Here is a 12977-nt window from a genome sequence, read left to right as displayed (position 1 = left end):
ATGACTGCAGTGAAGTGATTTTTTTGGGGTCTTAGTAAGGGACCTAGTCCTGTTACTGATGCATCTATGGTTGATCCCCACTCTTTGACCATAGTGTTAGACTGCCTGAAGATAAGCTCAGCATCCTAACAGCCTCCTGGTTACTTTACAGTAGCACACCTACCATTTCTATGTTAACGGCATATATTTAAGCAAAACACTGTTCTATGACGGACGATTATTTTACATAATTTAATTCATAAATACATTTCATGTATAAATACAATAGCCCTTTCAAAAGGATGGTTTCTCAATTTCATTTACTTCAAATGGGTTGTATGGGTATGATACGGAGTAGTGTAAAAACATTACAGTCTGGAAAGCGAACCTATGAAAAAATCGTAAGAGATACAACCCGAGTGAAAGATTGGTTTATTTGAATCTGACTGATGAATGGATAGTCCAATCAGGAATGAAGACCATTGCCCTCCTCTTCCGTGTTCACCTTCATCTTCTGTTCAATTGGTCGCAGGCGCAATGAACCGCCTGCAAGTCTTCCGTTGAGAGGGCCAATGGTATACGTATTTTTGACGTCACTCAGAATTCTCTCGGCTATTGGTTCTGTGAGCATTTAAACTGATCATAGAAGCGGGGTTCTATGGTCGTGTGGAATTGGCTTGGCCGTTGCATGGATGGAGTAAATTAAAAAAAATAAAAAAAAAGTTTAATTCAATATTTTTGGATTTATAAAGCGAAGGGTTTTTCACCGGAATCCCTTTTGTATTTATAACCCAAAAAGGATTTTCTAAAGGTACACGTAGCGCTATTTTACCGATTTTAATGAAACCTATGTAACGCAGTAGTAACATGTCCGGGTTTGTCTTGTAACTTTTGTGCAGTTATCATCTTATTCTTTTCTGCTTTGACATAGTAAATGTAGTTAAATTAATCCGCAGTACTAATATTGAGTTATGATGATATTTACGGAGATAACAGTACTAATTTGCGTCGTCTTTCCGGAAACTATTCAAAATATGGACTGTTGACCATAATGTAGTCTGCAAAGCTATTTTCATTGTGAATCAATCAGAATTCTTACTCGGGTGTACAGTTCGTCGTCTGACCAGTGTGATATTTTGATCTCGATTTCCTTGTGTCCTCATAGCTTAGGAGAAGTTTTAGCGTCCGACGGCCTTTTTTTTATCGGGGGGCTTGTCTCGACAGGTCCTTAAGTTTTTAATTTGGTCTGATGTTCGGTTGGTGATTCTGCTTGTCCAAATATGTCTATCATAAGCTGGCTACATTTGCATAGGTCTATTCTGCACTTCACAGAAACCAGTTCTATTTAATCTCTAAAAAGTGGTCGATCTTCCAATTAATTCGATTGTGGTTGAGTGGTATTACGTGGGACAAGAAGCTGTAATTTGTGCGGAAGATCTCGAATTTGTCGGGCTTATTGTTCATAAACACCACTGAACACGTGAATGCGAAGCAAGTAAGTATTGTTGTTACTATCGATAGGAGACGGTGTGGTGAACAGATTGATTCCCTGCCCGTGAAATGGTTTCCTCTCTTGGTTTTTTTTTTTTTGTATGTCATAATTTTAAGATGAAATTTCTTCCTGAAATACAAACCAGTGTTGACGAACTTGACACGACCTTTCAGAATGCATGCTTGACGGACTGTGGAAGCGTAAACTGTAAAGTGACGGAAGTGAAAACTGATGCATCCCACGGCTCATGGGTGTCCTTTGTCCACCACAGGCTGCAGCCATGAACTCCCTGCTCTCCACCATGCACTCCCTCCGGGAGTTGTTTGATACAAAGATGAAGGAGTTTGCTGATGAAGTGGACGTCAACATGGTGTGGCTGGATGAAATACAAGAGGAGGCCATCCGCATGTTCTCCAGGTGGGCGATGCATCTGATCTTGGGGGTTTTATGGGAGCTGAGCAGTGAGACTTGTAGAGTGTTGAAATTGGCACTGCCTGTTTTTATTTATCTATTTATTTTCTGTCCGTTAGTGACTTCAGCGCAGAACCCGAACTCATGCCGAAGACTCCATCGCAAAAGAAGAGCAACCGTAGGAAGCGGGTTTCGGTGGGCCGTACAGACAACCGTGGCAAGAGACGGTAAGTGACTGTTTTCTCGGCCCGTCTAAGTGTGGCTGAGAGTGAATGGTGCACTAGTAAATGAGGGCATGGTAGGTTGAGATGGTTATAATGTCTATGGGGAAGAACATCTGTTACAGTGCGATCACATACATTACAGCTGAGTATATTGGTGTGAAATGTGTGCATGCTGTTTGGGAGTGTAACGGTACACAAAATTAATGGGTACAGACCTTGGTATGGGGTTCAGGGTTAGGTGTAAGTTTAGTACAGCAGGGAAGTGTGTGTGTGGGGGGGGGGGGGATATTAAACACAATTAGGAACAGTTGTGATGTTTGAATAACACAACCTAGAATGTTTATTTGTACATCATAAAAACAAATATGCACTTAGTACATCACTTCTTTAAAATTTTCTTAAAAATGACAGCAGCTTGTATTTGAGGGCCGGGTTTGGTGCGAAATAACGTGATTAACTTCTAACACTGACCTTATTCTCTACCTGTCTTCCCTTAGTTTCTCCAGAGGTGCACGCAGTAACCTGCGCTCCTCCACCCACCTGGTGCAGACACTTGGCCTGATCACAGAGAATGTAACAGTCGTGGGAGCGGGTGCCGCCCCAGACATGGAAGCGGAGCAGCCCAAGCGCAACACCCGCCGTAACAAACAGCGGCAGGCTTCCATTGAAACGGAGGTGGTGGATAATGCCTCCAGCAAGGGAAGCTGCCTGGAGATGGGGAAGGAAGCCCCCATGGAGCCTGGAGTGCAGCATGCCACAGATCCTCAGGAGCCGGAGGTTGGGGCAGAGGTGGAGTCAGGCAGCTCCGTCCCACAGCCCCAGCCACCCGCCGCATCTCCCCCTCAGCTAACGATCGGCATTTCCGCTGCTGAGCGGAACTCTGCGGAACTCCTGCTGGCACAGGAAGAGTCCGGTGACCAGGGGGCTTCCAAGATGTCCCCCACTGCGGCCCAGGAGAGCGGCGCCCATGCAGCAGCGCCGCGCCGCTCTTCCGCCCGCCGGGTCTCCGTGCGCTGCTCTCTGAGCGGCCTGCGGCGCAGCATGACCCAGCAGGCTGTGCGCCGTGCGTCCCGCCGTTCATTCCTCAAGAAGAAGGCGCGCCTCAGTAGCTCCAGTGGTGAGTCACCCCCCACCAAACCGTACAGTGCTTCTATGCTAAATTCATGGTGTATTTGATTCTAGTTTTATTAATGAACATTATAAACTCCATTGGTTATGTTTGCATTGTGCTTTTCTCAATCAGGGGAGGTGTTTTTGGACACCGATGGAGAAGAAGCAGCAGATCAAATGGATGGGTAAGTAGTGGGGCTCAACTGATACCAAAGTGATTTCGATATGGATACCAGCTTTGGTACCTCAGTATTGATACTGTAAAACACTCCAATTTAAATATGTTGCTTGGAAATACCAGCATATTTGTGAACTAGGCTACACCAATATTTCGTACTTTGAATGGCAAAAATATTATAGCATACCGTAATATATTAGTGCTGTTCTTTATTGCGTCTTGTCAATATATTTTTAAGACTACTATTTTTATATGCATTTTCACATGTGATTTGAGTTGCACATGATGTTCTTGGTTCACATTAATTCTGAAACCTCTTTCATAATACATTAGTATTGAGTTTCTGTGTCATTTAGCCTAGTGTACTTTTTGCCACTGGAAAGGGATATGAACAAACTCATGTAGGCTGAACATGACTTTGAAGCAAAACGTGAAGTAATGACCACTAGGTAACCGACAAAAACAATAGTGATGTAATCCTGCACACCTGATGACCTTTAAACTCCTTATACAAGTTGGGACGAGCAAAAGCCGGATGGTTTGCCAGGTTACACATGTTGCTCCCTCGTAACAGCCTGGGACTGTCAGGTCTGCAGGTTCGCCGTTTTCGTTTGGTTTAAATCCTAAATAAGTGACATATCTCACTTTGTCTGCCTAGCTCATCAGCTAGAGGCTGGCAGTGGACAACAGTGGTTTCTTTTATTTAACTACTTGTAAGACGTGTGAGATTTGTTTTGCAGACTGGCACACAAATTTGGTGTATTTCCTGCATGTTGAGACTCCTTAAATATTGAAATTTGCAAAATGATGATCATAATTTTGGTATTGCAATACAATGATTTTAAATGTTGAACATAATGTAGTTGTGGCTTTGGTAATAATGGCTTTGGTTTGGACGAATCAGAAGTGTGTTCCTGTACTCGCATGTGAAATGGGTAAAGGTGGGGTACATTAATCCAAACTCGGGTGCCATTAGTGCTTCTTCTGAAATCATACTTTGCATGTTTATCGGTTTATTGAATGATGTAGCTCTGTCTTGTGTAACAGTGTGCTGATTGAGGAACCAGTGGAGGAAGTGGTGGAGCCAGAGGTTAAGGTAAGACCATAAGTCAGATGTTGGAGAGATGGCCTTCTGCCCATCAATAGGCCTGACGTACGTATGTTTGTCTAGGTGGTGATGGTTGAAGAGGAAAAGGCTGGAGAAGATGTCCGGCGTTTCACACGCTCCATGGCCCAGACCAACACTCCGCTGGGGCCCCCAGCCCCACCCTCTAACATTGAGAAAGTCTATACATCTGGTTCAGGTGATGATGCTGTTTTGCCACCTGCCTGTAGAGTCTTCTATCTTGTAGTATTGCTGGTGCATGATAACACATGTGGATTTTCCTCTATAGATGACAGTGGAAAGAAGCCTCTAGCAACCATCTCAAGTCTCAGGTAAGTTTGCCCCACTGAACTATAAAGGCCTTTACTCTGGTGTGTTCCCTTGTTTTGCTTACTTGCTCTGTAAAAGTGAAACCACTAAATGATGCCTTGTTTAAGGATCAAATTCTAACAGACCTGATACCTTTATCATGAAATGAATGTAGAAAAGTCAGTGTTTGGGACATAAGCTTGTTTTAACAACTGAATAAATGCTATCAGAGAAACTATTATAACTATCAGCAATCTGGGTTGAGCCATATTCTCTTAATGAAAACAAGATTGCATCCGGAGCACAAGCGTATAAAAGTGTGCCATGTGCAACAGTCAGCCAATCGCATAAACATGGGTCACAGCAGGGCTTGGTTTTTCAATTCATTGCCAGTAAAAGCAACTGTCATTGACCGTGAAGTGCATGAGTGAACATTTCAGGATTGAAAAAATGTCCCTCTTATCTGGAGGACATGTAATTTACCTGTAATCTGGTGAAATTTGTCCAGATCTTCACTTTTCAGTAATATATGTACCTTAGTTTTTGCAGTTGGATATCCAACACTTTTATTAAACAATCATCATACCACCATCTTTTCTCTTCACCGCCACTTCAGTGCTTATTGTCTTCATGATTTCCCAGAATAGCATGTGGCCTGCTCCACTAACCGAATTCAACTTTTGGGTGTTATAATACGCATCCCAATATTTTAGGCACACTACACACCTGCTTGCCAAATTGTTGGCGTATGTAAATGTCCATATAGTACTGAAAAGCCAACATCTGGACAGATGTTTCACCTGTCATGTAAAGCCCTGGTGATTATTGCACATGTGCCATATCGTGATTACATCACAACATGATCACGACAGCCCTAGTCCAAGTAGTGTTTGATATCTGTGAGCCCGCAACATAACCTGCAGCGGACCAAATTAGGCATATAGGATGAGTTAGTAGAGTGGTGTATCCCACTAAGAAGTACATCGGCATCATGATATCGGAAGGTCAGTTACCTGTACTTATCCTCAAAGTTAATCCTCTGGGGTCTAGGGCTAGGCAACACACTTTCACTGACTGGGGCATGGTCACACATTTCATTCAGTATCATAAACTTAATTCATGGCATTTATTTCTTTTGTTTTGGCATTGAACTCTTCTTAATCTTGGCGTATTTTTGTAAATGTCAGATTTATATGAAGTTTGTAATTTTGACATCAAAGTATAGACATCTCAAAATGCAGTTTGGAACACTTGCAGAAACATACTTGCATAGTAAGCAATGCTGGCAGTTTTTGATCAGTTATCTGATCACCAAAGTCTTTGCTGCGTGAAGATGACTAAATGGTGTAGTTGCAACAGTCGGTTGGATAGGTTTTTCTTATTTAACTCATGTCATTATTTCTGGGCTCCTTTCATTGAATATGTAGCAACTTTCATGTGTATCCATGAGCCATTCACACATTTTAGATTTCAGCGAGATATTTTTTGTGTATTTCAATTTATATGCTGCATTGTCGACAATGCACTCGACCCCAGAGGGTTAACCAGCTATGCAAGAAATCTGGCTTTGATACAGTTCTCTAGGGAAGGCTGGAGACTTCACGGTGTCAGTGTCTGTCTGCGCCATGGATCTGTCTCAGCCCGCCCTGTCTATTGCCACTTCTAGCACCAAGCGCCTGGGCTCCAGCACAGAGGACCTTACTGTTCCAAGAAAGAAGCCCTCTCCCCCAAACAAGAGCCAGAGTGTAAGACTACTTGTATTTGCTAATCAACATGTTTTGTTTCAGTTTCTGGGTGTTCAACATGGAGGTCTATATGATTATTTGGTTCACTCAAAGTGAAACTAATTGAAGGGGAACCCCCCCCCCCCCTTCCAGGTTTGGAAGTAAAAGTATTCGATGGGGGGAGGCCTCACTGCCATCTGGGTTTTAGTTCATTAGTGGTCATCCCTTACTGGTAAAGGGGCCCTAGCCTGGTCTGTTCGTTGGGGCATCCCTACTTTAGGAAATGTTTGTTTTAATAGCTTTTATAATCGGTGTGTAACATGGTGACATGTATCTTTGGTATGTCACTCTTATGAAAACCAGAGTGTAATGTAATGCCCTGTGATATAATTCAGTTGGTGTGTCTTCAGAGATCTACAGAGCTGTTTTGGGTGTAAAACATTGTATCTGACTTTCCAGGCCATTAAGCCCAACATGAAGTCATTCCTGCACACAGTACAGAAGAACCAGATACTGATGTCAACACCTGTGTCCATGGGTCGAAATGCTGTCATGAAGTCTTTCATCAAATACTCAACTCCCGTCAGAGTAGATTTGAAGGTCAGTCCCCTATGTCTGCCACCATTTAATGTCCTCTAATTCTCGGTGCCGGTTTCTCAGAATGTGGTTAGTGGTGCACTTATCAGTTTTCGTCCTTGGCACTCTTTGTGCTGTTTTAGAAGGTCATGTGCAACAGAAGCTTGTTCACAGTGAGTTTTCTTTTGTGAACGAGTGATTAGATAGATAGAAACTTTATTAATCCCTCGGGTAGATTCCTCTGGGAAATTCGGACTCAATGAAGACACCGCACAAAACGTGTCAGAGTGGAAAAGAGGTTTGAATTTCTCTCATGCTAGGAGATACTGGGTTTAATCACACGTATAAATCAGTATGTCTGAGGTACGATGTTTGTTTTACCTCAATTCTTGAATTTGTACTGTTTGGTGAGATGTTAATATACATTATTAGTCATGGGTTGTATAAGGTGCTTTCACACTAAAGTTCTGGGTCCTGGTCCCTGTTTAAATGCTGAGTTGTCTCACCTAGGGGTTTGTAGCTCCTGATCACTCGTGTTGTATTCACACTGCCCAACACAATGTGGGACCTTTTATGCTAAATCAGTGTTGGAGGTACAAAAAGCTCGCGTTGCCAAACTTCACACACGATATCCCACAAGTCTACACCACCACCCCAAAACAATGGAGGATGAACAAGTCCTTTTTTGGGAGGGGGGAGGAGGTCCATCACAATCACAATGGCACAGCCTTTTATTAATTTATACAGTCTGCAACATGTTTATAATTAAGTGGTCAGCAGATTGTAATTTGGAAAAAAGGAAGATTAATGTAATGTTGTCCCACTGATAAACACTGGGAAGTTTCACCATCAGTACTGGTGATATTAGACAAATATGTTGGTTATAGGTGTAATTGAGGTACAAAACTAATTCTATCTGCTTTTTTATTTTTTTTATTTTTATTTTTTTTTTTTTTTTTTTGGTTCCACTACTACTTTCCCACATACCTTCCAAGCTAACACCAGTGCTTGTGGTAAACCAGTCAGCAAGTTTTTACCACTGTGTACTGCACCAGTAGCTTTTGTTCAAGTGAAAAGTACATAGTCTGGAGTAGGCACTAAAGGGTTCCGGAACTACCTCTGAGGAACTCTGCTTGATTGTAGTTCCTGCTATGTGAACCTGAGGTGTTCCAGGAAAAAGGTTCTGGTTCCCGTGGTGTGAAAGGGCCCTCGGTTGTGCTTTTCCGTGTGGGGTGGTATATTTTTCCGTTGTCGGATGCCTTTTGCTTTTGGAACGGAATTTGTGGACTCTGAGCTGAACTGGTGTATTTTGAACGTGGAAGGTTGCTGTCATGTACAAGGACAAATTCTAGAATGGTGGCATCGTGCTTACTTGCAATATAACTTGTTTTTATTCTGTTTTGGCCATTTTACTTTGTAGTATGTTAATGCTGTTAAAAACCATGCTTTTATAATGTGGAAGTTGTTGTGATGGAGAGCTAGATTTTGCTCCTTGAAGCATGTCAATCAATTCAAATGAAAGTCATGTCATCAGTCTTGGAAGCTCAGTTCCTTTCCTTGTCACTCAGGGTGCCATTTTTGTGCATATATCCTGTGTACTTATGGAACATGCACAGGTCCTTGGGTTCATGTATGCAATGTCTAAACTGTACCTAGACAGTTTTTTAAAAATGCAATATTTATGCGGTCTCCTTCCTCTTGTCTCTCCACCCATCTCTAGCCAGCCCCCGGTTTGGTTGTAAGTATTCTAGGTCGGTGTGTACTGCTCACACTGCACCAGTTAAAATGCCGACCTGTTTTTTTTTTTGTTTTTTTTTTTTTAAATTGTCTTTGTGTCGACAACTTCTTCCACTGTCTGTCCCATTTGTAGTGTCACTGACTTGGTGTAGTGGGACATTGCTGTCACATTCACTGGTGGATAGCGGGCCCTGGTCTCTTCCCCATTTATCATTCCTAGATTTCTGTGAACTCATTGCTCCCATTTCATCCGTATCTAATGGAACTCATGGTAATGCTGTCTACTAGGGGGGCAAATATTTGATTTTGAGTTTGTTTTGTTTTTTTGAATTGTTTTTTTAAATTTCACATGATCCTTGGGAGCTTAATTATCAATGGATTAAACAAATTAGAATCTCAAAACATTAAAAGCTCCACATAAATGAATGTCAAAGGTCAACTACTGAAGTCTCTAAGGGAAAAAACAAATGCATAAGGGAAGTGCTACCTGATTGGTCTGTGAGATACTGTTTTGCCGGAGGCTCATTTAATACAAGGATATCGCTACCTGGTCAGCTGCCATCACCTAGGCCAGAGGTCATAAATTGGCATCTAGCCTATTAGAGATCATTCTGCGCTACAAAATGGGCGAGTTTCCAAAAAGCATCATGGTGCAAAAAATCACCAAAGCACAAAGATCAGGTACTGCTTTCTTTATGAAAATTTAACCAACCCCCCCCCCCCCCACTACCAGCACCACTTTGCGTGTCTGCCTGCGGCACATCTGTGCAAGAACACGCAGCCCCCACAATTGGGGTATCTTAATCCTTTTTGAGCTGATCATAACCAGTTCTAACATTATGGATTTGATGCATTTGAATCACCACCTTAATTCATCATATGTTTCATTATTATACCTCTACTATCTACTGACCAACTGCATCAGTTTGCAAAGAATATGCAGATTGGCCCTTTTGCAATGAATTGAATGAGCCATCCTCTACAGGGCCATTTGATATTGCTATATGGCTAATTTCATACAAAAGACGGAGCACATTTTGCTGTTGTGGATGTACATGTCTGTGGGAGGTATCTACACACTGACCAAAGTTGTGAAGGAATGTTTGATAAGCATGTTGCAGTGGTCGGTCTGTGCTTTCCCCTCAGTCCAGGGGGGGTGGTGCATCTGCAGATGGGTTCAACATGCATTAACATGGGCAAACGTTAGTTTTAATAGCACAGATGCTATAGAGTGGTTCAATATGCATATTGTGCATTATTTTGTTGGTAGGCAGGATATTACTCCAGTTTATTGGACTGTGCTAACTGGGTTAAAGCTATCAGGGGAATCTGTTTTCAATGGGCGTGTGGTCAGGTCATTAGTACTTTGGAAATTGACTTGAACATCTGCAAAAGTCAAAAGAACCACTGCATGAGCTAATACTCGACGTCTGGTCTGTCAGTGACTTGAGTTGGCCCTGTGTATTGGGTGACCAGATCTGACTTCTCATGCCTTGTTGTCCTTCCCCAGGAGCGGGAGCGATTGCGTTTGGAAGCTCTGAAAAAGAAGCAGGAGCAGGAGTTGGAGAGGAAGAAAAAGTTGGAGGAGGAAAAGAAGCGAAAGCAGGAGGAAATGAAAAGGTCGGACTACCCCTCCTGGCAACTTAATGTTCTGGCTGACAGCCGTTCCTCCCGGTGCTCCGAGCCATGGCACATGGGATTTTAGGCTGTCAGAGATCATCTGGGTCGTCTTCACTCAGGTTTCGTGAGGCGGCGGGGCTGCTCTTGCGATCCCTGAATTTTGCGAGGCCTGACATCACATGTTCAGAAGCCTGGTGGGTTCTGTGTCCACTGGGGATAAAATAAGGATATAGGCGTTTAATTTTTGCCATAGAAGGTGCATTCCAGCTAACCCTGGAATTACTGGAGTTGTAACTGCCGTAAGAACATTTTGGATGTTTAAATTGTGGGGATATATTTCTCTAGGAAGAGAGATGAGCGCCTGAGAAAGGTGGTTGAGGCCCGAGTGAAAGAAGAGCAGAAAGAGGAAGAGAAGAAGAAGAAAATAGAGCAGAAAATGGCCCAAATGGAAGAAAAGAATGACAAGGTGGGGGTGATTAGGGCTGCTTGCTTCTGTGGCTTGTACCCTCCAGTAGGGCAGTGGTTCTGAAACTGGGTCCTCAGCACCCACTGCCCTGCTTGTTTTCCTGCTATCCCTGCCCCACACACACAAGTCCCAGCTGTCTTTCAGCTTCTGATTTCCTGGATCAGGTGTGTTCAGTCAATCAGCGGTGTGTATGGCAGAGATAGCTGGAAAACAGGCAGGGCAGTGGGTCCTGAGGACCCAGTTTGAGAACCACTGCAGTAGGGGAAGCCTTGGGTGGTGTGTGGATTAAGCATGTGGCGTGTAGCCCAAAGGGTGCTTCCTATACTAAAGTGTTCAGTGTTGTCCTACTGGTCTTTTAGTGTAAGGTTTGTGTGATCTTATGTTATTACTATGTGACTCGGTAACTTGGTTCATTGCCTGACAGCCGTTCCTCCCGCTGCTCCGAGCCATGGCACGTGGGATTTTAGGCTGTCAGAGATCATCTGGGTCCTCTTCACTCAGGTTTCGTGAGGCGGCAGGGCTGCTCTTACGATCCCTGAATTTTGCGAGGCCCTACATGCTTGAAGAGCAACTTGCTGATTTGCTGACTGCTCCGTGGTCTTTCTCATTGCTGTGTGCACGCTACATTGTTCTGTGTTTGACCTTTTTTATATGGTTTACATTGTTGAATGGAGGATTCACTAAAATAATGAAACTACTTGTCCAAAAAGATAAGAATGGATGCATACTGTTGCAATGGCTCTTTGAGAGAAGTCGCACTTTAGCTGAACATCATTTAGTAGTTCAGCAGAAACTGCATAGACCAACCTGAATGAGAACCACAGTTAGGCTTTTGGGTCACAGGTCGAAACAAGTAATGGCATTAAATCATGCATAAGTACTGGCTGCTTATGGATCTGAAAGTTCACCACTGAAAGCTCTGGTGATCTACCACAGATGAGAGTGGAGCGCATTGCGGAGGAGAAGGCCAAGAAAAAGGTGGCCTCCAAGCGTCAAGAGGAGCTAGAGCTGCGGAGGAAGCTGCAAGAGGAGGAAGCTGCCAAGAAGATGATGCAGCAGGTGAGGAGGTGTTTGTCCGGCCTGTGGGGCCCTGTATCTAATGAAGGGAGAAGTGCTGACTAGGCCTCCTGTGAATGGTGGCTCAGGAGGAGGAGGAGAAAAGGCAGCAGGAGCTCCAGGCCAAGCGGCGAGCTGAGGAGGAGCAGGAGCGAGCCCGCAAGCTCGCAGAGGCACGACGGGCTCAGGAGCTGCGGAGGGAGCAGGAGCGGGAGAGGGAGCGAGAATGGGAGCTGCGGAGGGAGCAGGAGCGTCAGCGGGAGCTGGAGAGGGAGCGAGAATGGGAGCTGCGGAGGGAGCGAGAGAAGGAGAGACTGCGCCAGCAGCAGGCAGCTGCTGAAAGGTGCTATAAAGACAAGCATCTGTCTTTTAAATACTGCAGAATAGGGCGACGCGGAAGTATGTAGCCAGAGATTCTTCACCTGGCTCCTGCAAACAAACCCAGTGCCCTTGAGCTTATTACAGTCACTGTCCACAGGGAAAGGATGGAGCGGGAAAAAGCAGAAGCCCTGCGGCGAGAGCTGGAGCTGGCTGCCCGTGAGAAGGAGCGCAAGGAGGCGGAGGAGAGGAGTCGGAAGGTCAGCTTGCTGTGCAGCGTGCCGCTGATGTGCGCTTTTGAGATGCTCTGAGCCTTTGGGCTGTAATTCTTAATGTCTCCAACAGGAGGCGCAGGAAAGACAGAAGACTGAGGAGGAAAAGGCAGCATTACAGAAGCAAGCCGCTGCTGCCAAGAATAAGGAAGAGCTACAGGTAGGGTGTGTGCTTATGGGCAGGCTCTCATTTGTTCACATGTCTAATCCTTGTGTGACCTTTGAACTTAAGCATTGAAATCCAGTCTAACCACTGTGTGGCAATTTTCCTCCCTATGCTGGAAAGTGTTTGCATTCCTGTGTATGATAGAGGGTATATTTCATTGTGTCCCCCATATCCCTCTCCCACAGCAATCGCTGGTAAAAACACCAGTGAGCAAGAGCACCGTCCTCAATGTGA

General features: G+C 44.1%; 1 protein-coding gene and 2 non-coding genes across 5 annotated transcripts in view; all 3 read left to right on the top strand.

The window, feature by feature from the left end:
• Window positions 1-605: 605 nt before the first annotated feature.
• Window positions 606-12977, top strand: part of LOC125751676 (inner centromere protein) — a 13629-nt gene continuing 1257 nt past the window's right edge. Inside the window, exons 1-18 of one of the 3 annotated variants that reach the window (XM_049030807.1) lie at window positions 606-790; window positions 1743-1888; window positions 2002-2109; window positions 2604-3223; window positions 3350-3401; window positions 4442-4490; window positions 4566-4698; window positions 4789-4831; window positions 6475-6553; window positions 6992-7132; window positions 8829-8846; window positions 10356-10465; window positions 10811-10931; window positions 11868-11990; window positions 12077-12330; window positions 12466-12565; window positions 12651-12737; window positions 12929-12977. The exon at window positions 12929-12977 is cut by the window's right edge and continues 8 nt beyond it. In XM_049030807.1, coding sequence (XP_048886764.1) covers window positions 1752-1888; window positions 2002-2109; window positions 2604-3223; window positions 3350-3401; window positions 4442-4490; window positions 4566-4698; window positions 4789-4831; window positions 6475-6553; window positions 6992-7132; window positions 8829-8846; window positions 10356-10465; window positions 10811-10931; window positions 11868-11990; window positions 12077-12330; window positions 12466-12565; window positions 12651-12737; window positions 12929-12977 — 2224 coding nt within the window. In that variant the 5' untranslated portion in view covers window positions 606-790; window positions 1743-1751. Of the gene's footprint in view, window positions 791-1200; window positions 1475-1742; window positions 1889-2001; window positions 2110-2603; window positions 3224-3349; window positions 3402-4441; window positions 4491-4565; window positions 4699-4788; window positions 4832-6474; window positions 6554-6991; window positions 7133-8828; window positions 8847-10355; window positions 10466-10810; window positions 10932-11867; window positions 11991-12076; window positions 12331-12465; window positions 12566-12650; window positions 12738-12928 lie in introns of those variants that run through there. The other 2 variants (XM_049030808.1, XM_049030809.1) reach the window with 2 other exon arrangements.
• LOC125704329 (small nucleolar RNA SNORA79) lies at window positions 10502-10643 on the top strand. The gene has a single exon (XR_007381095.1). It is a non-coding gene; the product is annotated as a small nucleolar RNA SNORA79 (small nucleolar RNA).
• On the top strand, window positions 11350-11491 carry LOC125704328 (small nucleolar RNA SNORA79). The gene has a single exon (XR_007381094.1). It is a non-coding gene; the product is annotated as a small nucleolar RNA SNORA79 (small nucleolar RNA).

This window comes from Brienomyrus brachyistius, chromosome 11, assembly GCF_023856365.1.
Source record: "Brienomyrus brachyistius isolate T26 chromosome 11, BBRACH_0.4, whole genome shotgun sequence".
NCBI classification, from domain to species: Eukaryota; Metazoa; Chordata; class Actinopteri; order Osteoglossiformes; family Mormyridae; genus Brienomyrus; species Brienomyrus brachyistius.
This window is presented reverse-complemented; position numbering and strand designations above follow the sequence as displayed.